At 42.2% G+C, this 26,179-nt stretch overlaps 1 protein-coding gene across 3 annotated transcripts; it reads left to right on the forward strand.

Moving 5' to 3' along the window:
* Positions 1-76: 76 nt before the first annotated feature.
* On the forward strand, positions 77-25,121 carry HMMR (hyaluronan mediated motility receptor). Of its 3 annotated transcripts, none has more exons than XM_043520276.1 (18): positions 77-220; positions 3,344-3,468; positions 4,326-4,414; positions 5,358-5,408; positions 6,473-6,661; positions 8,383-8,469; positions 11,155-11,255; positions 12,949-13,023; positions 14,308-14,486; positions 16,413-16,561; positions 16,838-17,052; positions 18,678-18,794; positions 20,598-20,756; positions 22,188-22,340; positions 22,481-22,580; positions 22,744-22,920; positions 23,469-23,631; positions 24,086-25,121. In XM_043520276.1, exons 1-18 carry the CDS (start codon positions 177-179, stop codon positions 24,103-24,105), a joined length of 2,193 nt encoding a protein of 730 aa, XP_043376211.1. In that variant the 5' UTR covers positions 77-176; the 3' UTR covers positions 24,106-25,121. The 3 variants fall into 3 exon arrangements, with proteins under 3 accessions (XP_043376211.1, XP_038270442.1, XP_038270441.1); XM_038414513.2 differs by having other exon boundaries at positions 83-222; positions 3,364-3,468; XM_038414514.2 differs by lacking the exon at positions 3,344-3,468 and having other exon boundaries at positions 82-222.
* Positions 25,122-26,179: the final 1,058 nt, after the last annotated feature.

Consider the following 26,179-nt stretch of genomic DNA (forward strand, 5'->3'; position numbering starts at 1 on the left):
GGATCTGGTGCGCATGCTCCAGGCAGAGGCGGTGATTGGCTGGGTGGCTCTACAGGCTTGCAGGCGGTGTTCTGTGATTGGCTGCCGGGGGCGAGTTAAGAGGGCGGTTGGCCGTTTGAATCTGAAGCGGAGGGCGGTGTCTGGGAGCGTGAGTGGCTGTAGGGACTTGTGCAGCCATGGCCTTCCTCAAGGCTCCTCTCAAGCGCTTTAACGAGGCCACGGGTGAGCGAGCGAGCGAGCGTGCGTGGGGCCGGCGCTCCGGGCCTGCTGGCGCTCTGGGCAGCTTGGGGGCGGCCCTGGCAGTGCGGTGTGCAGTCGCTAGCCCCCGGCAGCCGGGGCGTTCAGGGGCTCTTCCGGGGAGGGTGCACCCAGCCCGAGTAGGAGGGTTAAGGGTGCTCTGTGGCCTCGCAGGGGAGGCGGTTGGGTGGTGGGGCGGCTGGGCTTGATGGTGTCCCTGAGGCCTCCCCCTGCTCTGGCGGGCTGGTGCTCCCCGGCCATAGCAGCCGGCTGAGTGATGCTGAGTTAAGGTTTCTCTCATCCCTTTGGCGCTGGTAGGCTCCCAGGCTTGCCTGCCTTGTGCCTTGATTAACTACCCAATTAGCTCCTGGAGGCCGGCGTTGGTGTAGCGCTGCAGGAAATGGGGTGCTAAGCCCCCTGAGTGCTGGCATCCAGGGGGGCAGCTGTCCCTGACCTACAGCCCTTGTTCTGGCTGCGTGTGACGCTAAAATGTCTGCTCGAAGAGGTCTCGGGTCAACAATGCTATTCTTGGATTTTTGTGACCACTAATACTGTCAGCAGATTTATTTCAGTAAGGCAGCAAGGTTATACTTATGGATTAAGGTGCAGCTCCTTATCCACATCCTCTGTGGACTGTGAGCCATGAAATTGCATGCATTAGGACTTGGCCTAACTGCTCGGCTTCTTCCTAGGGCTCTCTGTTGTCTTTACTGGAATGTAAATGGCCACTATACAAGGCATAAATACTCAGTATAGTATGTGGGTATGTCACAAGTGTACTTGACGAGGACATCTGTAGTTACACTGTAAATTTACGTTCCAGTAAAGACAACAGAGCCCTAGGAAGAAGTTGAGCAGTTAGGCCAAGTAAGGCTGCACCTTAATCCATAAGCATAACCTTTATTTGAGCGTGAGCTACAGCTCACTTCATCGGATGCTAACGAAAGCTTATGCTCAAATAAATTTGTTAGTCTCTAAGGTGCCACAAGTACTCCTGTTCTTTTTGTGGATATTTACAGTGTACTTCAACTAGTTGCCTGTGGGGATCAGGAGAGAATTTTTCCCTACTGTATAACTGGCAACAACTGGTCTTCTTCCCCACCCCCCTTTCTGAAGCATCATCAATTTGTCAGGTGTCCTGTCACTATCTGTGGCCAGAGTGAACTAGTACTCCAAGACGGTACAAAGAATTATTTCTTAGATGCCTGGCTGGTATGTTTTGGTCATATGCTCAGGGCCAAACTGATCAGAAGATCAGTTAAGACAGGAATATTTTGGCCTGGAGGTTTTCCTCTGCACTTTGGGGCATGGTTTGGCAGCTAGGATCATCTGGGCATGTCTCACCTAATCAATTTCCAGGCGTTGGTGGTATCTCTCTCTCCTTCTCTTCCTGTGGCACACAATTGTTTTGTCTCCTGAGGACTAAATTGCTTTGGTCTAAAGTCGTTAGTCTCAATATAGGGGTATGTGAAATGTTATGTCTTGAGATAAACAAGTGGTTAGACAGATGATCTCCAGTCCCTTCTGGCCTTAATCTCTATGAAATGGACTAATAAATCCTAAATTTTAGGATGTAAATAACCTGAGTATTCCTCTAACGGGCTAATGCAACTAACCTTGTGGGTGGGATTCCTAGAGTTCTGCAGTGGCACGAGTGTCTTGTGAAAACCATTCTGATTTTTCCACCAATTCCACTGCATTTCTTTTCAATATCAAGATACTCCATGTGTACTTAATGTATATGTGTGGCTCCCAAACTATGTTCCTTGAATCAGCTGGCAAGTCGCATGGTGGTGGCTTTTTAAAAAAAAAAAAAAAAAGTTGCTAAAATGCCCTTCCATCTCCTGTAGGCAGCTGTTACGGTTGCCACAAATTTTATAACACGTGGGAGAGGAGGTGGTTTAAACTATGGAAATAATTTAAGAACTTGTTTTGTAGATCATGCCCATCCAAGGACAGCAGTTCTTCCATCTCTACTTTTTGGCTTCTTAGTGCTTGTCATGAAGCAGAGGCACTTGCAATAATGTGTCATAAGCACTGAATATTACTGACTACAGTTCTTCCAGTCAACCAAGGTCACTGTAACTGTCCAATCCTCCTCTTAGAGTGGAATCTAATTTCTTCTTGAAATGAGACTACAGATACAGGCCACTCACTAATAAAGGGGCACCAAGTTAGATGTGGCTTTGTTTGATTTTTTTTTTTAAAGCCTTAATACAAGCTATAAAAAAAAAAAAAGCAAAGATTATCCCCACAAAATCCTAACCGGTGAGTTTAATACAGAGCTTTAAGAAATTCACTAAGATCTTCCTTTCATGATAGATATTTATCACTGACTGCAGCTGCATGCAGTCCCACCAACATATATTTAGAGAGATCAGAGGGTGGTAATTCGTATCCATTCAATCCCTGACCTCTGTGCCAGTAAATCAGTCTTGGAAGCTGAAACAAGTTGACAGACTTGCTTAAATTAGCTTGTCATACTCTGAGATCACTGAGGTCAGGTAAGTGTAAGAGCAATGATGAATCCATGCCAGTGTGTTCTCCTATCTTTCCTGTTTCCCTTCAAAGATGTTTTTTTTGCAAGCAGTTTTTTAAAATTACACACTTGGCAGCATCTTCTAGTGTTAGGAAGTGAAAAATGGCAGAGTTCAAAATGAGCCTCCCTTTTAAAGTGGAAGGACTAACTTTTAAAAATTTGTGCTGAAAAAATGTTCATCCAGTCTTAAAGGAACAAGATTGCTTTCTAATTGCTCATGTGTTTCCAATAACTACTTGAATAGACTTTAATGAACTAATTTTAAATCTTTCTGTGGTATTGAGAACACTACAAATCTAGTTTAAGGTGGTGGTCCATGCACAAATGGGTAAGAATGCTTTACTATGGACATAACTCTACTGCAGATCATATCAGCAGTATACTTGGACAAGCGATGTCCATCTTCTGCTCTTCTATTTGGATATCTCTTGTGCAGATTAAAAACTGGGAGATGCAATATAGGTCTGAACTGCTTGATGACAATCAATCCATAAACATAACTCCCTTCTTCCAGATTCTCATAACTAGTATAATCTCCTGTGCTGAACATCTCATTCCCTCATTTCTCGCTTATGCCCCATCACCAGGGTTCTATGAGCTCAAATCGTCAGAGGCATTGAAGGGACCTGTGTCCTTTGACAAATCCCAACGCTTTAGAAAGCAGAAATCCCAACAGTTGAGAAAGCAGAAAGGTAAGTAGTCCTGCAAATCAAAAAGTTTCAGCATTGCAAGCTCTTTGAAACTATCACCTGGTCTCTAATTAAAAAATAGATCAACCTAGTTACATTTTTTTCAGGGCTGCTGGAAAAATTTTGCATCCTAAGCATCATAGTAAGGTCAGCCTAACCCTGTGTAGACACAAAAGAAGTCTTCTGTTGACCTAGCTTCCACCTCTCATAAAGGTGGATTAACTACATACACAGGAAAAACTTCTTCCATCAGCACAGCTGTAGCCCTTTTGCCACTGTAGTGTAAACATGGCTTTGGTTCTGATATGCTGCTGCTTCAATTTGCTTTCTCAGTGCTTGAGATTATGGTCTGTGCTTTGCTTTTGCTTCTGCTTCACATTGGTTCATTGACTACCTGCTTCTATTTTAAAAGGCTGCCAGCAATTTGAAAAGTATGCTTATCTGAATTTCCCTCTTCCCAGCACTGCATTATTTTCATTGAAACATTAGGGACTTTTTTCTCTTCTTCCCCATTTACTTCATGCATTCTATCCACCTCCCTACATAATAGGTTTCTCCTTCACACTGCAATTGAGGAGATAACATAACCTATAAAGTGGCAATATTTCATTTCCTGAGTGTACGTCTCAGGACTGGTGGTAAGTTCAATGGAAACTGAATAGACTATGAATTGATGGTGTCCATCTAGCTCTTCTACAGTGCCAGGTATAGAAGATGGTGTTTGTTGGGTTTTTTTATCAAACCTTGGGATTTGAGGTTGGCATTCTAACAAAGATCAAAAACTCTATTAAATGTAGTCTTTCCAGAAAAACAGTCACTCAATCTTGACCCATTAGTATGGTGAAACTTTGTCTCCACAGGGGAAATGGAAAGTCAACCAAATTTGAATAGTGAAACGAATGACTGCTTGCCCAAAACTGCAAGAAGACTTAAATCTCTGGGATCAACAGTAAGACACTCTTTGTCTTTCTGGTATAGCTATATCCATACTGTTAATTCTGAGCAAACCTATAATTTAGTCTAACCTGAATCTGGGTATTTAAAACAGTGCATTCTCTAAATTTTGAACCATTCAATAGGATAATTGGGCTTATTTCAAGGCCCATTCTTGTGCTCAGGCCCTGTAGGGACTAAGAAGGAAGTCTTTTTTTTTTTTTTTTTTTTTTTCCTCCCTCCCCCCCCCCCCCCTCCCTTAAATGGAATGTAACTTAGTCAGATTTGGAATAATCCAATTGCTCAGGATCAATAGAAACTCTGCCTGTGACTGGAGAGGTGACAGCTTTTTCCTGAGAAGGGAGAGGTAGGGAACAGACGGTTCAGGTGCTACTCTTTCTGTTTAGAGTGTGGAGAGAGAGGAGTGAAGAACTCAGTAGCTATTGAGCCTCTGCTGCCTTTCACATAGAATAAAGTGAAAAGCAGAAAGCTCAGATATGGGGATGAAAGAGGTTGAGGGCCCCAAATCCAAGGATGTTTGGGTAGGGAGAGACCCCCTCTGAAGAGTAGGGGTAGAACCATTTTGTGTGTGTGTGAGAGAGAGAGAAAAAATCAATTTTAAATATATTGTAGTTTTGAGGGAGGAGGGGATTCACTGGGGGGGGGCTTTTTTTAAACAAAACCATGGACTAGTAAATTAAGTGCTTGTGAAGTGTTAGGAAGTCTTGCTAACACAACTTCAACGTCATGTTTTCAGTATTATGTAAATCAATATAAAATTCCTTTTGATGATCATACATATATTATGCATCTCATAGTGGCAGTTTATGTTAACCTGTAATTTTCAAGAAACCCTGCAATGGAATAACCAGCTTTAACTGAATACCTGTTAGTTCTTAGTTTTTGTGCTCTCAGGTATGAAAATGTGTAACCCTTACAAGATTTTCTCCTATCTAAAGGATACAACCATCATGAAAGAGCTGAAAAAACAAAAGATGCTTGAGAAAGAGGTATGAACAGATTTCTTTTTGGATTTTTTTTATTTTTTAAATAATGTGACCACTATTGGCTTCACGTTAGTTAGCAATTTTAATTCCTTACAAAATATGTAACCTGACATGTCGAAGCTTATGAATAGCTCTGTATAATGACCAAAGCAAAATTTTATCAAAATAACCATGTCCTAACTACTGGGTTTGTCAGTGTACAAAACCATGAAATTTTGATTTAAGTGTTACCTATTCTGTATAGGTTCTTATAACATTAATGCAGTCACCTGAATCTTCTAAGCTGGCAATAAACTCTAGGAAAATATCTCAGAATGAATGAGAGAACTGAATCCTGCTTTTAGATACTGGGTTGTTTGTGGTTTTGTTTTGTGTTTTTTTTTGTTTGTTTTTGTTTTTTTTCCTCCCCTAGTCAAATGGTGGGTATTGTTCTACGTGGTGATAACCTGCTGAAGTTGTAGCTTTTGAATTAAGATACCAAACTTCAAGTTTGGGGATGTTAAACTTCTCCCTTTCACCACCAAAACTATATTTTTGGCTTCATGTAAAAAGTCTCTCGGATGTTAAGGGTGTGGTGTTGACGTAAGTGTCTTTCTACCTCTCAATTCAGAGGGCCAGTTTTGCCCACATGGCAAATTAGAGAAGACATGAGATTACTGACTTGCACCCCAGTTGAAATAAACTGAGTAGGGTAAAGTAGCCAGATGGAAATGCTAAGGATACAAAATCCACTAAGCTTAATGGCAAGTAAACATTTTTTGTAGTTTCAGAGTAGCAGCCGTGTTAGTCTGAAATGCATCCGATGAAGTGAGCTGTAGCTCACGAAAGCTTATGCTCTAATAAATTTGTTAGTCTCTAAGGTGCCACAAGTACTCCTTTTCATTTTCTGTAGTAACTCGCATGTCCTTTCCAACAGTTGAAAGTTGTTTATAACTAAGGATAATCTGTCTTCACAGGAGAACAATGGGCATCACTCAAACCAAACTTGGCAGGGGGTGGTTGTATGTTTTTGTTCTGTTAGAAATCAGAGAAGTGTAATAAATATTCAAACAACTTGTTTCCTCTAGATTCGTGCATTAGTGAGAGAACGTGGAGAGCAAGATAAAAGACTCCAGGCTCTAGAGGAGGATTTCATGAAGTCTGAAGCAAAACTAACTGCAGCAGTCAGGGAGAAAACATCTCTCTCAGCAAATGTTGCTTCCTTGGAAAAACAGCTTCTTGAATTAACAAGAACTAATGAATTTCTAAAATCAAAGGTATCTGTCTGGAATTGGATCCACTTAATCAAGTTAGCAGAGACTTGCTATGGCTTGTCATTTTCTGTCTGGTGACATCTGCAAGCTTGTTCACAAGCAACAAAGTTAATGTTTTGGTTTTTGGGGGTTTTTTTTGGTCCAGTTAAGAAAAAAGACTGGACCTGATCCCTTGGATTGAGGTTGGTAGGTTGACCAGTACAGCTAATGCTCAGGCTTGTGTGAATGGAGTACTATGCTGTACTTTAATTGCACTGTTTTTCACACTTTCTCACTAATTTGGATCAAATTATGTTATAACAAAGTTGAAGTAATATTGCTGGGTAGACAGGGATGCTTGGTGTTGCTGTCTGCAAAATGTCCTCTCATCTTGTGCCTGTGTGGGTTGTACCAACACAGTGCATAAGAGAGGAAATTTCCTGCTACACTAGCAACCAAGATGCTCTGCAAGGAAAGTTATGTATTTTTGTTTGTTTTGCTTTGGAGGACACTGACACAGAGCTCATAGATGGTCCCCATTGAAGTCTATGGAAACTTTGCCATTGACTTCAGTAGGGCCAGGATTTTACCCATTAGCTTTAATTATCTTGACATAAGCAATTGAGGCATATCCTATCCTCAGACTAAAGTCCCATATTAAGTGTATGTGGCTGAGTTCTTTTCATCAAACTGGTTAACTTTACAGGTGACAAGTTCAAATCTGCTGTTGATCCTAAGGTGCAAATAGAATTTATGCATAGGCAAATGGTAAACTTTCAGTGGAAATGATTAGTGGCTTGTGTAGAAACATTTTGGGTATAGTAGGTTTCTAGGGCTCTAACTTCAACCCTTTAGGTTCCTGCCCTCACCAGAAATGGGACCAATTATTCTGTGTTTAAATTCATAAAACTGATTCAGTTAAATAGAGTAAAACTTTTACAACACTTTTTCTCATGCTACATTGCAACGCTTCAATAGTAGATACTGTAGAACCGGAGTCGGCAACCTGCAGCATGTGTGCCAAAGGCAGCACGCAAGCTGATTTTTAGTGGCACTCTGCTGCCAGCCTGGGTCCTGGCTGCTGGCCCCACGCATCCCACTGCTGGCTTGGATGGGCGGAACCCTGGGCTGGCAACAGGCTGAGGGGGGCCAGTGGCTGGGACCCCAGCTGGCAGATGGAACCTCAGACTGGCAGCGGGATGAGCGGCTCAGCGCATTGCTAGTCTGGGGTCCTGGCCATCCAGGCCTGCAGCGGGCTGAGTGGGGCCAACAGCCGGGACCCCAGACCAACAGCGCGGGTGCCAGACAGAATCCCAGCCTGCTGCTGGTCTGGGGTTCCGTCTGGCACCCGTGCTGCCAGTCTAGGACCCTGCTCAGCCCACTGCCAGTCTGGAGTTCTGTTGGGAGGCCCCTGTAAAATTTATTACTGGCATGCGAAAGCTTAAATTAATGAAGACTTGACATGCTGCTTCTTAAAGTTTACCAACCCCTACTGTAACTCTTTATAATTTAAGAGTCTAAAGCCACAAATATGCCTTTTTTAATGTACATTTGCCTTTGCTTAAATTGCAAAGTGCACAAGCCAAGTCAATTTACAAGTGCTTCCCTTAAGTCTGGTAAGAACTGCAGATATCATCTTTTGGAGGCAGGATTAAGTGTCGGGGAAGGCCCTTATTAAATGAATATGTGAATTGCTCTTCTGTGTGGGGTTAATTTTGTGTTAACGCTTTCTGGTTCTCTCCAAGTTTTCTGAAGATGGCACACAGAAAAAAATGAGCAGTCTATGCATGGAATTAATGAAGCTCAGGAACAAGATGGAGGCAAAGAATAAGGTAAATGCTCATAAGGCAGGAACTTGGATCTCTTCAAGAATTAGAAGCGGGGTACTAGCACTTCTACATTGTAGCTTGCAATAGAAATGCCTCTAATTACAAATCAACTTACAAATAATGGGTTCTTCCAACTCCACTGTCAGAAGTAGCTATTCCACCATTCTATTAAATGGGAAGAGTGAGCCAAAGGACTCAAATGACTTCAAGTTTGCACTGCAAGTCTACAGCAGAGACAAGAGCAGAACCCAGATAATGAGGCGTCTAGAAATCCTTAGATGTCACAATATCCATGTGCCTGGGATGGGCCACACTTGGGGCAGACTGCAAGAGACAAGGCAGACATTCCCCAAAAGTAGTGGTTTATCCTATAATTAGATTCACCAAATCCTATCAAAAGAGCTTCTGTAGCACTGCACTGGCTACCAAGAAGCCAAACACAGTCCTCTTAGGCATTCCAGCCATTGGTTCCCATCCAGACAAACCGGTCTAGTATAGTGAGAGGTTGCTGGAAAAACCCAATTCAATATATGTGAGGTTCTATTAATCCCGAAGGATCAGACACCCCCGATCAATACATAAGTATCTCGGATCTTACCCAGATATCACACTGTCAGCTTACTAAGGATTGGCTAACTATAAAATTTTATTTAAGAAAAGAAGTTATTGAATGGCTAAACTTGCATGTATATGGTTCTTTTTTTTTTTTTGTTTTTTCCGGTGGTCATAGATCAGGATCCTAGCAGTGATGGAATAGACTGCTGGCTTGCAAAAGTCTGTGTGGTAACTTCCAAAAAATTGGAAGGTCCTCAGTCCATAGTTAAAAATACTCATTTTAGTTGTAAACCCATAGTCCAGAGAACTGGAGCAGGAATGAGGCAAAATGGAGATGGCTCTGGCAGTGTTCCCTCTAATTTTTCCCACACGTGCAGAATGAATTTTATGTGCACCAATATCAGATGTGTGACACATCACCTCCATATTGGTGCACATAACAAAATTCGGGTTGCAGGGGTGGACCAAGGGGTTTGGAGTGTGGGAGGAGTAGAGGGTTGGGGTGCAGGCTCTGGGGTGGGGCTGGAGATAAGGGGCTCAGGACTGGGGCAGAGGGTGGTGGTGCAGAGGGTGAGGGCTCTGTCTGACGGTGTGGGCTCTAGGGTGGGGCCAGGGATGAGGGGTTGGGGGTGCAGGTTGTCCCAGGCTACAGGGAGGTGGGAGGATTCCTTCCCCCCCCCCCCTCGCTTGCTCTCGCCACAACAGCACCTGGGCTGGGGGGAGGAGCCTCTCCCTGCTAAAGCAGCTCTGGGGATGGGGGCAAGGCACCTCTTCATCACATGTCCTTACATGGTTTGTAAAATCACAGGGGTGGCCATTGGCTCCTGGCTGTCTGAGACATCCACACAGGGGTTGGTAAACTACAGCCTGCAGGCCATTTTAATCCAGCTCTCAAGCTCCCGCTAAGGAGCAGGGTCTGGGGCTTGCCCTGCTCCAGCTTCAGAGCAGGGTCAGAGGCTGCTCCAAATGGCTCCCAGAAGCAGTGTCATGGCCCCTCTCTGGCTCCTATGCATAGTGGCAGCCAGAGGGCTCGGCCCTGCATGCTGCCCCAAGTGGCACCCCCACCGCTCCCATTGGCTGTGGTTCCCGGCCAATGGGAGCTGCAGGGGCAGTGCCTGCAAACGGGGCAGAGTGCAGAGCTGCCTGGCCGTGCCTCTGTATAGGAGCCGGAGAAGGGACATGTCACTTCTTCCGGGAGCCGCTTGACATAACCGCTGCCTGGAGCCTGTACCCCTGAGCCTCCCCACATGCCCCAATCGCCTCCCCAGCCCTGATCTTCTATCTCCTCCCCCCACAACCCAAACTCCTCAATCTCCATCCAGAGTGCTCTCCAAACCTCTCATTCCTGGCCCTGCACCAGCCCTGATTCCTCTCCCACACTCTGAATCCCTCTGTCGCAAAGCACCCTCCTGCAGACCAAACCCCAATTGTGTGAGTATTCATGGCCTCCCATAACATTTCTATTCCGAGATGTGGCCCTCGGGCCAAAAAGTTTGCCCACCCTGCAGCCACAGGAAAGGCCTGCCTCTTCAGTGGCCCATTGTGAGCCATGGAAGAGGCAGGCCTTGATGGGCCACCAACACATCTAGCTTAGGTGTCACCCAGGCATACAATATATGTTTGAGATACAAATATTGGATATAGATCTGTAACTTCAGATACTGTGATGCATGGATTTAACCAGAATAATCATTCTTGACAAATTGTAACTTTTTCATTGACCGCTTACATGATACACTTTGTATAAGATTTGTTGCAATTGTAGAACAGCAATACAAATGGTATCTTCAATCATACAGGATCACAATCCAATTATGTGTTTAGACCCCACTGCCTCCAGAAAGCAAACAGAATTAAATGACACTATTTTGTAAAAATCACTGCCATTAATATACCTTCCTGATATGTTCTCACTTCATATTAATCTTGAATTCCAAAGTCATCATCTGACTCCAGCTGCACTGGGCTGTACCAATAGTAAATGCTGATTTATGGTAGCAAACTATCCTGGATAAATAAGCCTGCCACAATGCATCATAGGAATATAACTTGCTGGCTGTATTTTATGCTTGTGAAACTGCTATAGCTATTAACTGGGTTATTTATTTTTTTTCTTTTTTTTTCCCTTTAAAGAATGTCCTCGCTAAACAGGAAGACATGGAAATGAAGCTGCAGGCAGTCCAGAGGAATCTAGTGCATTCCAAAGGAAAAGTAGCACAGCTAGAAGAAAAACTGTAAGTAATAGAGGAATTACCTCTGGTATAAATTACCAACTCTTTCATTGTTGCTAATACTTAACTGTAAGGGTGTAACATATGGCAAACTAAATGAGTGCCAGAAGATTCCAAGGAGAAGAAAAGTACTGAAAACAGGGAGTTGACAGGAGCTTGCCAGTGGATTGGAATCTGGTGTAGGAGGAAACTAATACAAAGTCATCCTGCAAATCAGGTTTAGGCCCTGTTGTATAGGGGTTGTAAGAGGTGCCCAGTATATGACACTGCCCCTTAGCATCTATTTGTAGCAGACAAAATAGCTCCTCTAGTATTCCAGTTGTGACTGGAATTAAAATCTGTCAACCTTTGGTGACTTCCATTCCATAGCAAAAAGAGAGGATTGCATCCTGCAAGATTTTAATTTTTGTATCAACTTGAGCTATTGGTGTACTGTAGGTAACCAGTTGCCCAACACTCGGGTGAACTAGCATGTATAATATGGTAAGAAGTTTAGAGGATAAGGCACTGGACTAAGACTCAAGCTACCTGGATTCAGTTCCTGGCCCAGCTGAGACACTTCAGTGAAACTTATGCCTCCATTCTCCAACTACAAAATGGGGAACAATACTTCTCTCCCTCACAAGGGTGTTGTGAGAATTTCTGACCTGAAGGTCCAGCTATTCCCGCTCCAATTTGCTGTAATTGTGGAGAATGCCTTTCTAGAAACCAACTTTTTCTTGCATAAAGACTGCAAATCAAGTGCCTCCGCTTGAGGCAGTGTATCACAAGGGTAGAGAGGCAGGCTCCAGCCATCTCTTCAAATTCTACCCTGAAGCCAATCAACAACCAGTGTACTTCACCTCACTGTGCAGGCTACTGCTTTTCTATATCAGTGCACATTTCAAAATGGATCTCAAGTGTGACCCATACCACCCTGAACTCAAGCATAACACTAAAGACTTTTTCAATGTCTCAGCTCAGTCATTTGACTACCAACATTACACTTTGAATTTGATGATAAAAGTAAAATTCATGAAACTGGTGGTGATGTTTCTACTGGTAAACTTAGAGTTAATAGTTCCCGAGGAATGCAACTAGTCATGGGAGACCTTAGTATGTTGACTTGTAAATGTGGCCAGGATGTGAGAGGCTTCAGCCTGTTTGTGGTACAACTGATGTCCCTAATCATGAAGATCACAGGCAAAAAAACTACTTGATTTTTTCAGATCCCTAATACCATTTTCTCACTGCTACCAGAAGCAGCAGTCACTGATGGGGCAGGACCTTGGCATCTCTTGCCACCTCCTTCCCAGACTGTAGGACAGAGAGCCCCTAGGCTGGGTATGGAAGAGATTGAATTAACTTATTCTGTGAGTTAGCATTAGCTCTCAGTTGTTTTTTTTTCCTTCCCATATACATGTGAATGGCTGAACATTCATATTTGAAACTGACAATGCAAAATCTATTGAAATGCAACTCTAACTCTTTCATGAAGAAACTTGCTGTAATTTTATATTGTGTAGTACAGAATTACTTGTCGTCTAGGTGTCTTCTGGTGCATGATTAGATGCCTTAATACTCGCAATCCACAGATGAATGCAGAATTTCATCTGCAGGCAGCTACTTATTAACCTCTGGCTCTGTATTGCTCTTCTGGAGTATCTGGTTTTAGAACTGTCATGTTAAATACAGCATCTAAATGTCTTATTTTTAGAACTGCTACTGAGAGAGACAAGGTTGAAGAAAAGTCTGACACTGAGAAACTCTTGGAATATATTACAGAACTCAGGTAACAAGTCTCTATTTTAGATTTGACAAATCAAGTGTCACTTAATCTTTAGTTGTAGGGGCTTGATCAAGCCTTTAGCAGTATTTCTAATTTGAATTGTACCAACATCAGTATTGACTCTCTTCACTTTATATAGGTGGGGGGGAAATCTCTAGTCCATTTCTTAAATTTAAAACCTTCACACTAGCTTGACTCTTGGAGGTTGAGCAAGGTTTCACCTCTCTATGGAAGTAGCTTTCTACACTACTATGTATAAACTGTCTGTCTGGTCAACATTATCTATGTGGAATGTGGTGGATATTTTTTTTTTAAATGCTGGATTTTCCCTCTTGGGCCTTGTCTACACTACCACTTGCATTGCTCCCGGGGTTGTTTTTTTTCACACCCCTGAGCAAAGAAAGTTTCAGCACTGTAAGTGTCAGTACTGTAAAGTGGTAGTGTTGACAGTACTACAGAGCTGGGAACTGTTCCTCTCGTGGAAGGTGTGGTGGCTTTGGTTTTTTTTGCAGTGCTGACAGTCAGTGCTGCAATAAAACTACTTCTGCGAGGGAAAGTTTCAACACTATACAGCCACAGCAGCGCTTCAACATCAGTTGCGGAGACATACCTTCAATACAGATTCCTTCCAAGATCAATGGGACAGCTAGGTGTATTGCAGATTGCAATATAGAGAAGGCATATGTACAATTGGTGTGGAATTGGGCTGCAGTAAATTCTGTAGCACTTTCTTTGTTGGAAATCCACCTGCCCCTTAAAGGGGTAGAGAGAGATACAAAGATGCACTGTTGGGGGGAGAGGGAAAGGCCCTTGAGCAGAGCCTTGTATCTTCACGCAATGAGTCGGATATTGTGACTTGCTTGGTCTGTGCAGTTAGTGCATAAATCTGAGACTGGTTCCACTTCTCTCTGGAGAAGGGGCAAACCCCCAACCAGTCCAAGTGGCTGGGGTTGGGGGGGCACTCAGAGAATTTCATAGGAGCCTTCATGAATATTTTTCCATAAGAATGATCTGAGTCTTAGTTAACACAAGCAATCTTCAGTACAAGTTAACTCTCTAAGTGGAAGCTGCATTAAAGGTGAACTATAAAGATCTGATCTCCATCATTGCCCATTAATATAGATCCTGTCCTGAGCTCTTCCATCTAGAAAAGGATCTTTCCCAAGTCCTGTTTAGATACTTGGGACCTGAATGTTACATGGGGATTATGTTGATGCAAATTGTGACAAAACAAATATAAAAATTAAGCAAAATGTAATTCTGACATATCTGGATTCTTTTTCTTAGTGGAGTTGCAGAACAGATAGAGAAGTACAAAATAGATCTTCTCCATATGGAGAAGATACTGGCACAAAAGGACCAGGACATTGTGGCCTTGAAAGATTGTTTTACAACAAAAGAAGAAGAGCTATCTAAACTAATCAAAGAGCTTAATGAAAGGTGTCAGTTGCTTAAACAAGAAAAAGGTAATTGTTCTGGCCTATGGGCTGACTCTGGGCCCATGTCCAAACTGATTTCATTTGAGACCTTATGTAACATGATTCTGTTGAAATGTCAGCTAGTGTGTCCCAAGTCAAAACTGTGGTATATAGTTGCACTGATCTGCTTCTTTACCTATTATCCCAGATTCTAGTCAGAAGTATTGTTACTAACAAATACTAAAAACTTCACCCAGCAGCGGGTGGGGGGGAATGCAGAGTTGTCTGAACCAGTTAATTTACACTCTGGAAATTCCAGGGTAAACATGATTACACTTGAAAAATCACTTTGGTTCTAGTTCCATATTCTGATATGGTGGCTACTGGGGTGTAAGCCATTCTCCAGGCAGCAGAGCAGCATTGCATTGTCACAATTGACTGTTGCATACCATGGTATCTTCTGGCTTTTGACTTCACTAAGTGACTCTCATCTCTGCACACCCTTTTCTAATCCCAGCAGCTGTTCTGGGAGAGGGTTATGCTACCTCCTGCCCCACTTTCTTTGATGCTAAGGGAGGTAGTCTTAATGGTTGATCTTGTCACCTAGGATGGAAGAATGTTCATATGATAAACTCAGCAGCTCACCAAGCTGTGGGAAAGGTGTGTGTTGTGTGGTGGCTTTTTTTAAGTGAAGATGGAGCACCACAGTGTACTGTAGAAAGAAAAGGAATACTTGTGACACCTTGGAGACTAACAAATTTATTTGAGCATAAGCTTTCATGAGCTACAGCTCACCTCATCAGATTAGCTATTACCAGTGGGGGTGGGGGGAGAAGGGTAACCTTTTGTAGTGATAATCAAGGTGGGCCATTTCCAGCAGTTGACAAGAACATCTGAGGAACAGTGGGGGGCTAAATAAACAAGGGGAAATAGTTTTACTTTGTGTAATGACCCATCCACTCCCAGTCTCTATTCAAGTTAATTGTATCCAGTTTGCAAATTAATTCCAATTCAGCCATCTCTCGTTGGAGTCTGTTTTTGAAGTTTTTTTTGTTGTTGTTGTTGTTGTTGAAGGATAGCCACTCTCAGGTCTGTGATCGAGTGACCAGAGAGATTCTGGTTGAAGTGTTCTCCAACTGGTTTTTGAATGTTATAATTCTTGACGTCTGATTTGTGTCCATTCATTCTTTTACGTAGAGACTGTCCAGTTTGGCCAATGTACATGGCAGAGGGGCATTGCTGGCACATGATGGCATATATCACATTGGTAGATGCGCAGGTGAACGAGCCTCTGATAGTGTGGCTGATGTGATTAGGCCCTATGATGGTATCCCCTGAATAGATATGTGGACAGAGTTGGCAACGGGCTTTGTTGCAAGGATAGGTTCCTGGGTTAGTGGTTCTGTTGTGTGGTGTGTGGTTGCTGGTGAGTATTAGCTTCAGATTGGGGGGCTGTCTGTAAGCAAGGACTGGCCTGTCTTCCAAGATCTGTGAGAGTGATGGGTTGTCCTTCAGGATAGGTTGTAGATCCTTGATGATGCGTTGGAGAGGTTTTAGTTGGGGGCTGAAGGTGATGGCTAGTGGCGTTCTGTTGTTTTCTTTGTTGGGCCTGTCCTGTAGTAGGTGACTTCTGGGTACTCTTCTGGCTCTGTCAATCTGTTTCTTCACTTCAGCAGGTGGGTATTGTAGTTGTAAGAATGCATGATGGAGATCTTGTAGGTGTTTGCCTGTGTCTGAGGGGTTGGAGCAAACGCGGTAGCATAGAGCTTGGCTGTAGACAATGGATCGTGTGGTGTGGTCTGGATGAAAGCTGGAGGCATGTAGGTAGGAATAGCAGTCTGTAGGTTTCCAGTATAGGGTGGTGTTTATATGACCATCGCTTAATAGCACCATAGTGTACTGTAGGGCACAGATCTTAATAATTATTCTGTCCTCAAAGCTTTTTGTTTATATTGGCAACTTTCTCTTCCATAGAGAGACTCTTAATGGGGAACAGTGAAAAAGAGCAAAGTATGAATGCTGAAATAGAAAGCTTGAAAAAGAGACTCCTCCTAGAGGAGCAAGAACACCAAAAATTTCAGCAGAAACAGGAAGAGATCTGTTCTCGGCTGCAACAAGAGAAGGTAAACAAAATACAGACTTGATCTACTCCCATAGCAAATGCTATTGAATTCTTGCTCTGGTTTAGATTAAACCCATTGTGAATGTATTGATGAGTAAGGGCTTGTTTACACAGAGGAAACAGACTGGCATAGCTATAGTAGAATAACTATTAGCTAGTCAATCTTATGTACACAAGCCCTTTCTCTTGTTCATGAAAACTAAGATCACTGTGTAAACTTAATTAAAAACTCCTTTGTACTAATAGCTATGTATCTGTGCTGTGTGTGTGCCTGCAGGAACTTTCCACTTCCATGTATCAAAAGTTGCTAGAGTTTCAAGAAGAGATGACAAATGAGAGGCTCCTTTTGGAGGAAGAACTGGAAGAAGCTATGGATGAATTGGATAAACTGCATATTAAGGAAGAAAAGGCTGATAAATTGGTAAAGCTTTTGGAACAAGAGAACAAGTCCCGAGCTGAAGAGCTAGCACAGATGGAAGCAAAGCTGAAAGGGTTTGTGAAAAGAGTAACTCTAACCGTTGCTTGTAACGAATTTGGAAATACAAGTGCCAATCCCAGGTTTAGGGTGTTTGTTTTTGTTTTTAAATCTCGGCTAGAATACACAGGATTAAATTGACCTGTGGCCACCAGCTCATTTTTCTATAGCAATTGGATCTAATCCAGTATTTTCAAAAAACAGCTCTTAAATTTTAGCAACTCAATCGTATCTGTTATAAATAAGGCCCTACTAAATCCACAGCCATGAAAAACATGTCAGACTGTGAAATCTGGTCCTTTTTTGGTGTGCTTTTACTATACAGATTCAGGGGATACCAATGTTTCTCAAATGGGGGGGGTCCTGACCCAAAAGGGAGTTGCAGAAGGGTGGGGTGTTGCAAGGTCATTTTAAGGGGAGAATCGTGGTATTGCCACCCTTACTTCTGTACTGCCTTCAGAGCTGGGCAGCCAGAGAGTGGCAGTCTATGATTCTATAAACTATCAGGGTTGGAAGGGACTGCAGGAGGTCATCTAGTCAAACTCCCTGCTCAAAACAGGGCCAATCCCCAATTTTTGCCCCGATCCCTAAATGGCACCCCCTCAAGGATTGAACTCACAACCCTGGGTTTAGCAGGCCAATGCTCAAAACGCTGAGCTATCCCTCCCCACCCCAATGGCAGTTGTACTGCTGGCAGTGACTGAGCCTTAAGAGCTGGGCTCCCAACCAGCAGCCACTGCTTTCCATTTGTCCATCTCTGAAGGCAGCACCACTGCCTATAGCAGTATCACATCCCATCTGCAATAACCTTGTGACTCCCATCCCCTCCATCATAACTCCCTTTTTTTGGTCAGGACCCCTACAATTACAACACTGAAAGTTCAGTAAAATTTCATGATTGAGCTATTTAAATCTATTTGTAAATGACCAAAATGGGCCATGGACTGAAGTGTTTAACCTAACTCTGTAGCAAAGGTGTTACAAAAATAAAAATAGTAATTGATTTATCCAACATTAGGGTGTCTAATCTCAGAATTTAATAGATGTAATTTGTGAACTGCTAGACAGTTTACTGATTCAGAATCATGAAAAAGTACATAAAGCCAAGTGTTGTGCACAAATGTACTCTATTTAAGCTCTTATTAGGCCTGCTAGCTCTAAAGAGCTATTTCTTCCATATGAAGATAAAATCTAGAATACCCTAGCCCAACTAGATAACATTGACTTTAGGGTTCTGGAGAAATCAAACTATCCAAAGGAGACATGCTGTGAGGACCAGGGAAGAAAGTTTGTTTTTAATCTCAGAGTTGAGATTAATTGGGCTAAGCACCTTGCATGCAGCTCTTCCTCCCATCTGAACTCAAATTCCTTCTACTTCCATGGTAAAAATCCCATCCTACAGATACAACTGAAATTAAAGCCGTGGGGAAAGGAAATGATGTAAAATCAAACCCGCTAGGCAGTGTAATGTTTAACGCTTGAAAGTGGTGTTGAGGAAAGAAATATAATGGTTTGGATCAGAGGTAACAGGAAGCTGACAGAGCAAGTCTATCATTTTATGGCCAGCACAACCACTGCTGGCTGTTCTAGACCAATGCCAAGATTTGGACTCAAGAATGGAATATTTAAAATCTATTTTCAGGAAGAATGCTGAATTGGAGAGAACCAATGAAACACACAGTAAAGCTATTCTTCAGATGCAAGAAGAGCACAGCAACACGCTGCGTAAACTTGGAGATAGTGTAGCTGAATTTGAAAGGTATGCAAATTTTATTCTAGATGCTGGAGGGAGATACAGAGAAGTGCGCTTTCACAGGCTCAGACTTTCACTTTTTCCAGGTAGGTGCTCCACCTGCTCTGCCTGATGCCAAACAGGTGACCAGTGGGGGGGGAGGGGAGGGGAGCATCTCCTCCCCTTCCCCCCCCCCCCCCCCCCAGGATGTTCTAGCCCTGGAGCACCCATGGAGTCAGCACCTATGCAGGCTTTAAATCTTTCACTCAACTTCTAGTGTATGTACATACATACATACACTTATAACCCAACACTATTAATGTTAGTGGGTCACTTTTTTTCCAAATGATATTCCCATTCCTGAAACCAAAACTATAGTAGAACTATTTGGATTGGCAAGTGCATCTTAACTTTCTGTTAAGATCCAGCTGAATATTAAGATCACAGGCTGATCTCCAATTAGGGATACTGTTTTAATCCCTGGAAACTGCACATGATGTTGCAAAGTATTTTAAAATAGAACTGGTAATCTTGTATTCCTTAAACTCTTAAAACTGGCAGTGGATACAGACATAGCAAAAACACTTGGCTTGTCTGCCAGTACTTTCCTAACTTTTAAAACAATGAGTAACTGTTTGCTATACAAAAGGGCATTCAGAGAGTTATGTCTGACCCATTGGTGACTTCTGACAGAAACAGAGAGGGTGGGTTTTTTGTTTTTTGGTTTTTTTTTTTTTTTTTTTTTGTATTTGGTCATCTGTACTAATTGAATCTTGAAGTTTTGGTACAATTTCAACAGGATTGCAGACACTGCTTATAATTCAGGCACTTCAGTAGGTATCTGTAAACTATATTTGATGTGCCATTAATGACTTGGAGTATGGTTCTCAAACTTGTAGATGGCACCACGCTGGGAGGGTTGCAAACACTTTGGAGGGCAAGATTAGAATTCAAAACAACCTTGACAAATTGAGAATTGGGTCAGAATTCAACAAGATGCAATTCAATAAAGACTAGTGCAAAGTACTACACTTGGAAAGGAAAAATCAATGCACAACAAAGATGCAGGAAACTAGCTAGGCAGTAATACTGTAGAAAAAGATTTGGGGTTATAATGGATCACAGATGAAATGAGTCAACAATGTGATGCTGTTGCAAAAATGGATCATGTCCTTCTGGGATGTATTCAGTCTTATATGTAAGACATGGGAGATAACTGTCCCACTCTACTCTGAGCTGATGAGACCTTAGCTGGAGTCTTTCCAATTATGTGCACCCCACATTAGGAAACATGTGGACAAACGATAAAAGATTTAAAACACCTGACCTATTAGGAAAGGTATAGCTGCTTCCTCCCCCCCCCCCCCCACCCTTTAAATAGTCTTTAATCTAGAAGAGAAGAAGGTTGAGGGAGAACCTGATCATCTTTTATGTTAAGGGCTGTCATAAAGTAAAGAAGTAAGTGATTTTGTTCTCCAATCCACTGACATTAGGACAAGAAGCAATCTGTTTAATCTGTAGGAAGGGAGACTTGGGTTAGATAATAGGAAAGTTCTAACTGTATATGGATAGTTAAGCACTGAACAGGAGGCTGTCAAGTCCCTGTCATTGTAGGTCTCTAACAGATTACACACTTCATCTGCATGCTGAGGCAGAGTTGATTGATCACGTGAAGCACCTGGCTCTACATTTCTATGATTCTGTGATGGGGATCTCAAATACAACTTGCATCAAATTTACGGTAGATTGTTACTGTCTTCAAAAGGACTGAACACTGCAAAATGAAGTTTATCGTTTAAGTAACAGATTCTAAAACTTTTTTCCTTCTAGTTACAAGGGATCCATGACTGAAGAAATGGCATGTCTCCGACGGGACAATTCTTCTCTACAGGAGAAACTAGTTGAGCTGAGAAAAGCAGGTCAGGATACACAACAGCAACTCCAGGAGCTGGAACATGCTAAAGACAAGGCAAAAGAGGAATATGCAAGGTAGTGGACCATCTGATTATTCCTTAAAGTGGTTGGGAGGCATCTCTGACATGCCTATGGCCAGACCATATGGAATATTTCTCCAGTACAACTAGTGTTATGAACTGTTGCTCATTGTTGGATGAATAGACCTTCAGCTGCAAGGCATTGAAAGGTTGCTGTGCAAAATCCACTAGTATATGAAATGCAGGGTGGGAGGTGACTCAATTTAGTTGGATAGCTAAGGACAATACCTGGTCCTCCCTTCCCCCCCCCCCATGACACTTAAAATCCCTCATCATAACTTGGTTAATGGACTATCAATCCATTTCATTGTATGTAAATGCTTGTCACCCAAAAGCTTCTTGCTGTTTGGCTACACTGAAAAAGGAACTTCCAGTCTTCTCTCTTTCTACCCCTACTTACTGCTTCTCCAAATGCCTTCTATGACCTAAATCTCACAGCTCTAATTCTGGGGTTTGTCCCTCAAGATGCCTGCCTTAAAGTCCATCCAAGTCAAACATTTGTGACTAATCTGTGCTACCCAACTTTCTCTTGCTCTTTAATCTAGGACCTCAAGGTACACTACAATGGTATTTAACGGTCTTGAAAGCTGTCACAAGTTCACTGTATTTAACCTTTTATCTCCAGTATTTAAGACTACAACAGGATATGTCTAGTAAACCAAAGGCTTACCAGTGAATGAAGTAGCATTTTAAAAGTCTTGGTAAGATTGTCAAGAGGCCAACTGCTCTTTTATATTCAACTTTTTTTTTTTGTTTTTTTCCTATCTGTGTACAGTGAAGTTTGTAGCTTGGATAAATAGCTACTTACAGAAGTCGCTAACTCTTCAGTTTAGAGTCTTACAAATAGCTTCATTAAAACACTTTCAAGTTCACACCACCTTGAAATGCTTAAGGAGACAAAAGTGAACAATTCCTGTTGGACTTACTTAAGGGCTCTTGTCCTTCAGAGTCTAAGCTTCTACTTGTATTAACCTGTTTAGTTTTAGCTTTGCAGGTCTGTCAGCTTGAGTGGGTAATCTATTAATAGACACACCCAAAGTTGTGTCCAACTGTTTGTCAGACAACTACTGGAATAAGACACACATACCTTGAATTAACTTAATGTGCGAAAACAGTCCTCATTGGACAGATCAATAGGTTTTACAGAAGCTTTCCTTGCACAGAAAGGGATACTACTGAAACATTACAAATATTGTAGGCTTAATCTGATGATAGCCCCTTACTATCTCTGTTGGCTGCCTTATACAACATTGCTAGTGAAAACCTTGCTGTTTCAGTCTAACCATTCTTGCTGTAAGTATAGTAGCTGGAATGCTGCAAGCTTTTCTTACTGCTGATTAAATCTGAAACTCTCCAAATATTTCACAAAGAAATAACATCTGTTTTTTTGGGGGGTGTCTTGTTTTTTAATTTTTCCCTTCCCTAGGATGCTTCTAGATGCCCAAACAAAGCTAGCACTAAAAGAAGCAGAAATAAGGAGAACCAAGGAATCCTGCTTTGCACAGATAACTAAACTTCAGGCAAAACTGGAAGAGCAAACTGAAGACTTCAAGAAACAGCTTGAAGTTGAAAGATCAAGGTGACTTCAGATCTCTGACTAGCTTAGTAATGGGAATATATCGAAGACTAGACTAAGTGGTTCTTAAAAGCTTCCTTTGCAAACGCATGGTGGTGTTTAAAAATCTTAAATATAAAGAAACTGCTTGTATTTCTGTTCAGGAAAACTGTAGATGAAAAGGTGGCGGCTGGCTTCGAGGAAGAGATACAAACCTGGCGCACTCTCTATGAAGACTTGCACAACAAAACTAAGCCTTTTCAGGTTAGTCTCTGCTAAACGCGCGTGTGTGTTTTTTTTGTTTTTTAGCAGCATCTCAAAACTTAAGATTCATCATTATGGGTCAACACTCAACTATTTAAGAGTTGCAGTTAACTTGGAAGATATTACAATGCCACTGAAAGATCTACTCAAAACTCTCTTTCAGCAACAACTAGATGCATTTGAGGCAGAGAAGAATGCTCTCACGAATGAACATGGTGCAGCCCAAGAAGAGCTGAACAAATTAAGTGATGCATATGCTAAGCTACTGGGTCATCAGAATCAGAGGCAGAAAATCAAACATGTTATGAAGCTGAAAGATGAGAATGCCCAGCTCAAACAGGTTTGTCAACTGACATGTCTAATGCATGTATCCGGCCACTAAGCAACATCACCTTAGTTTAAGAAACTATCTATGCTGACACTATAAACATCTGAAATGTATTCGGAGTTTAACACTGAAATAATCTGGGACAATTCTCTCTAGCCTGGAGTTGCACTGAGCCGCTTCATCAATATCTGGGCTAGTGTTTTAATGTTTGACAAACCAGGTAATAACTGAGAGGACAAATCTCTCAGCTTTTCCTCTTGCTAGACCTAATGGAAATGGATCCCAAGATCCACATTGCCACACTGGCTAGAGCCTTGCAAAGAAAGCAGGGGAGGTTGATTAGTGCTATGACACTAATAGACTGGAGGGCTTCCAGAATGCCATGCTCTTGAGTCAGATGTAAGTAATAAAGTTTCCAGCCATCCATCCAAAATCTTTCAGGTTTTTACAGACTTCTCTTGGCTCGTGTTCTTATCTTAACATAACTGTCTCATGCCTGCTTCCTTCATAATGTGGTGATCTCAGACTTGTACTAAAGTGTTGATGGTTTCCTACTTCAGGAGGTTTCAAAACTGCGTGCTCAGGTAGCGAAGGAAAAACAAGCACAGAGAGAGCTTCAGGAGCAACTGCATGAAATTCAGGGCATCAGGCGCTTTGATTCTTCTAAAGCTTTCCAACATGATAGCAAGGAAAATGTTGCTCCCAAAACTCCTTTAAAAGAAGGTAAGTTGGGATGTTAGTTCAGGTCAGTGATCCTCAAATTGAGGCTCACATGGGTCTCCTGTGGCTCTCTCCAGCACATATTAAAACAGTGATTTAATTGTTAACCAATTGTGGTTTGATAAAATACTGAGTCATTTTGCTGTGAGAATAATGTATATAAAATCATGTATTCACACTATTGTGGCTTGTTTGGGTAACTGACTGCTAATTTGGCTCCTGAATCACTGAGGTCTGAGTAAGTGTCCACACTTGTGTGCACTTATCCCTCCAATATAGTCAAAACAAGACTTCACGTTTGTATAAACTACCCATTCCATATGGGGAAATGCAGAACCGGAACTTAGTAGCAGGAATTAATAATGTCTTGGGTAATGTATGACCTTTGAGTTGCTGTTTATCTACAGTAATAGAAGCATTTACAAGAAGCTCACGACAGCTTTTTTTTTTATTGCAGGCAACAGGAACAAGTGCTGACCTGCTCTTGGTTTCAAGAGGAGCCTGTTAACTTAGAAGATTCAAGGGATCATATGTACATTATAAAATCAAGGATCAAGGTTGCACAATGATGGTTCCAGTAAGAGCTCTTAAGGGATAGGCTTTCTTAAATATTTTTAAAGAACAATGCTAGGTTATAAACCTATTGCCCAGCAGGCAATGTGCACTAGAAAGGTTCTCTGGTCAAAGCCTGTTTCACACTGGGACGCAGGGAAATATTTGGCATATCACTTCGGTGTCTAAACTGTCTCAGTTGAAGAGAACAAAATACCAAAAGCAGATTTAAATGGCCACAGACATGGACAGATTTTTGGTACAAGTAACAAGTTCAACATGGGTAACAAGTTCAACAAAGTAATAAGTATTTAATTGTAATTCAAGAAATAAAGTTTTTTCCTTAAGTTGACTGCACATTAGGCTAAACTTTCACTGTTTGTTCACGTGTGCTTACTGATGGAAGGAGTGTTTCGTGAGATCAGTCATTTGTCTGGTTTCACATGCGACGCCCTACACCACAGAATAGATGTGAAATCCAGGTTGCAAAGTTGATTTCCTAGCAGGGACCGTACCCCCTTAAACCACAGTTGACATTCTAACTGACAGTCTTGGAGGTTAATGACTAAAACATATTGCTGTAGAAGTCTCTGGTCAGGATTGGCACAGACAGACTGAGAATCTTGTTTGACTGCCTGTGCTCCTACATCCTGATGGACTTTCATATCCAGGTATGTCAGTGACCTTTAATGAATACTAAACTCACTGGGCTCTTATACAGTTCACTTTATCTAGCTCTTTGCACAAACTCAACACATGGAAAAACAAGGCAGCCAGTCTTCATTGGATGGAAGATGTTCACTGCATAAGTAGGGCTTTTCTTATATAAGGTTTAGACACTGGCAGTATAGAAAGACAATCCACGTGATTTGTTAAAATGTTATACTAGTAAATATATGTATAAGGGTTTTTTTGGTTTGAATAAAAATGGTTTTAATGAATCGGTCTGAAGTCCTTAATTTAGCCTGGCCTACACTTGGGGGGCATCAAACTATAAGTTAAGCAACTTCAGCTATATGAATAACATGGCTGAAGTTGATGATGTACTTAGACCTACTCACCGCAGTGTCTTTTTACTATGGTGAGTCGACTGCTGCCACTCCCCTGTCAACTCGGTCTGTGCCTCTTGCGGCAGTGGAGTACAGGAGTCGATAGGGGAGTGCTGGGGGGGCAGTGTCAATTATCACATCTAGATAAATTGACCCCTGTTGGATTGATCACTGCCCACTGTTCCAGCCAGTAGTGTAGACATACCCTTAGTCTTGTTAAGTTGTCCACGTCTCTAAGACTGGTGCCGTTAACTTTTTTATTTTGTCACACAAAGATCTTTTTTTTTTTATTAAAAAAAAAAAAGCCTCTGATAGTGTGGCTGATGTGATTAGGCTCTATGATGGTGTCCCCCGAATAGATATGTGGACAGAGTTGGCAACGAGCTTTGTTGCAAGGATAGGTTCCTGGGTTAGTGGTTCTGTTGTGTGGTTGTCCTTCAGGATAGGTTGTAGATCCTTGATGATGCGTTGGAGAGGTTTTAGTTGGGGGCTGAAGGTGAAGGACGACCCATCACTCTCGCAGATCTTGGGAGACAGGCCAGTCCTTGCTTACAGACAGCCCCCCAATCTGAAGCAAATACTCACCAGCAACCACACACCACACAACAGAACCACTAACCCAGGAACCTATCCTTGCAACAAAGCCCGTTGCCAACTCTGTCCACATATCTATTCAGGGGATACCATCATAGGGCCTAATCACATCAGCCACACTATCAGAGGCTCGTTCACCTGCGCATCTACCAATGTGATATATGCCATCATGTGCCAGCAATGCCCCTCTGCCATGTACATTGGCCAAACTGGACAGTCTCTACGTAAAAGAATGAATGGACACAAATCAGACGTCAAGAATTATAACATTCAAAAACCAGTTGGAGAACACTTCAATCTCTCTGGTCACTCGATCACAGACCTAAGAGTGGCTATCCTTCAACAAAAAAGCTTCA

Source organism: Dermochelys coriacea, chromosome 8 (genome assembly GCF_009764565.3).
Source record: "Dermochelys coriacea isolate rDerCor1 chromosome 8, rDerCor1.pri.v4, whole genome shotgun sequence".
In the NCBI taxonomy this organism is placed as follows: domain Eukaryota; kingdom Metazoa; phylum Chordata; order Testudines; family Dermochelyidae; genus Dermochelys; species Dermochelys coriacea.

Coding starts and splice junctions, on each gene's coding strand:
- HMMR (XM_043520276.1), top strand. CDS start 177: ATGGCCTTCCTCAAGGCTCCTCTCAAGCGCTTTAACGAGGCCAC. Junction 4,415..5,357: donor TTAAATCTCTGGGATCAACA/GTAAGACACTCT, acceptor TCCTATCTAAAG/GATACAACCATCATGAAAGA. Junction 13,024..14,307: donor GAATATATTACAGAACTCAG/GTAACAAGTCTC, acceptor TCTTTTTCTTAG/TGGAGTTGCAGAACAGATAG.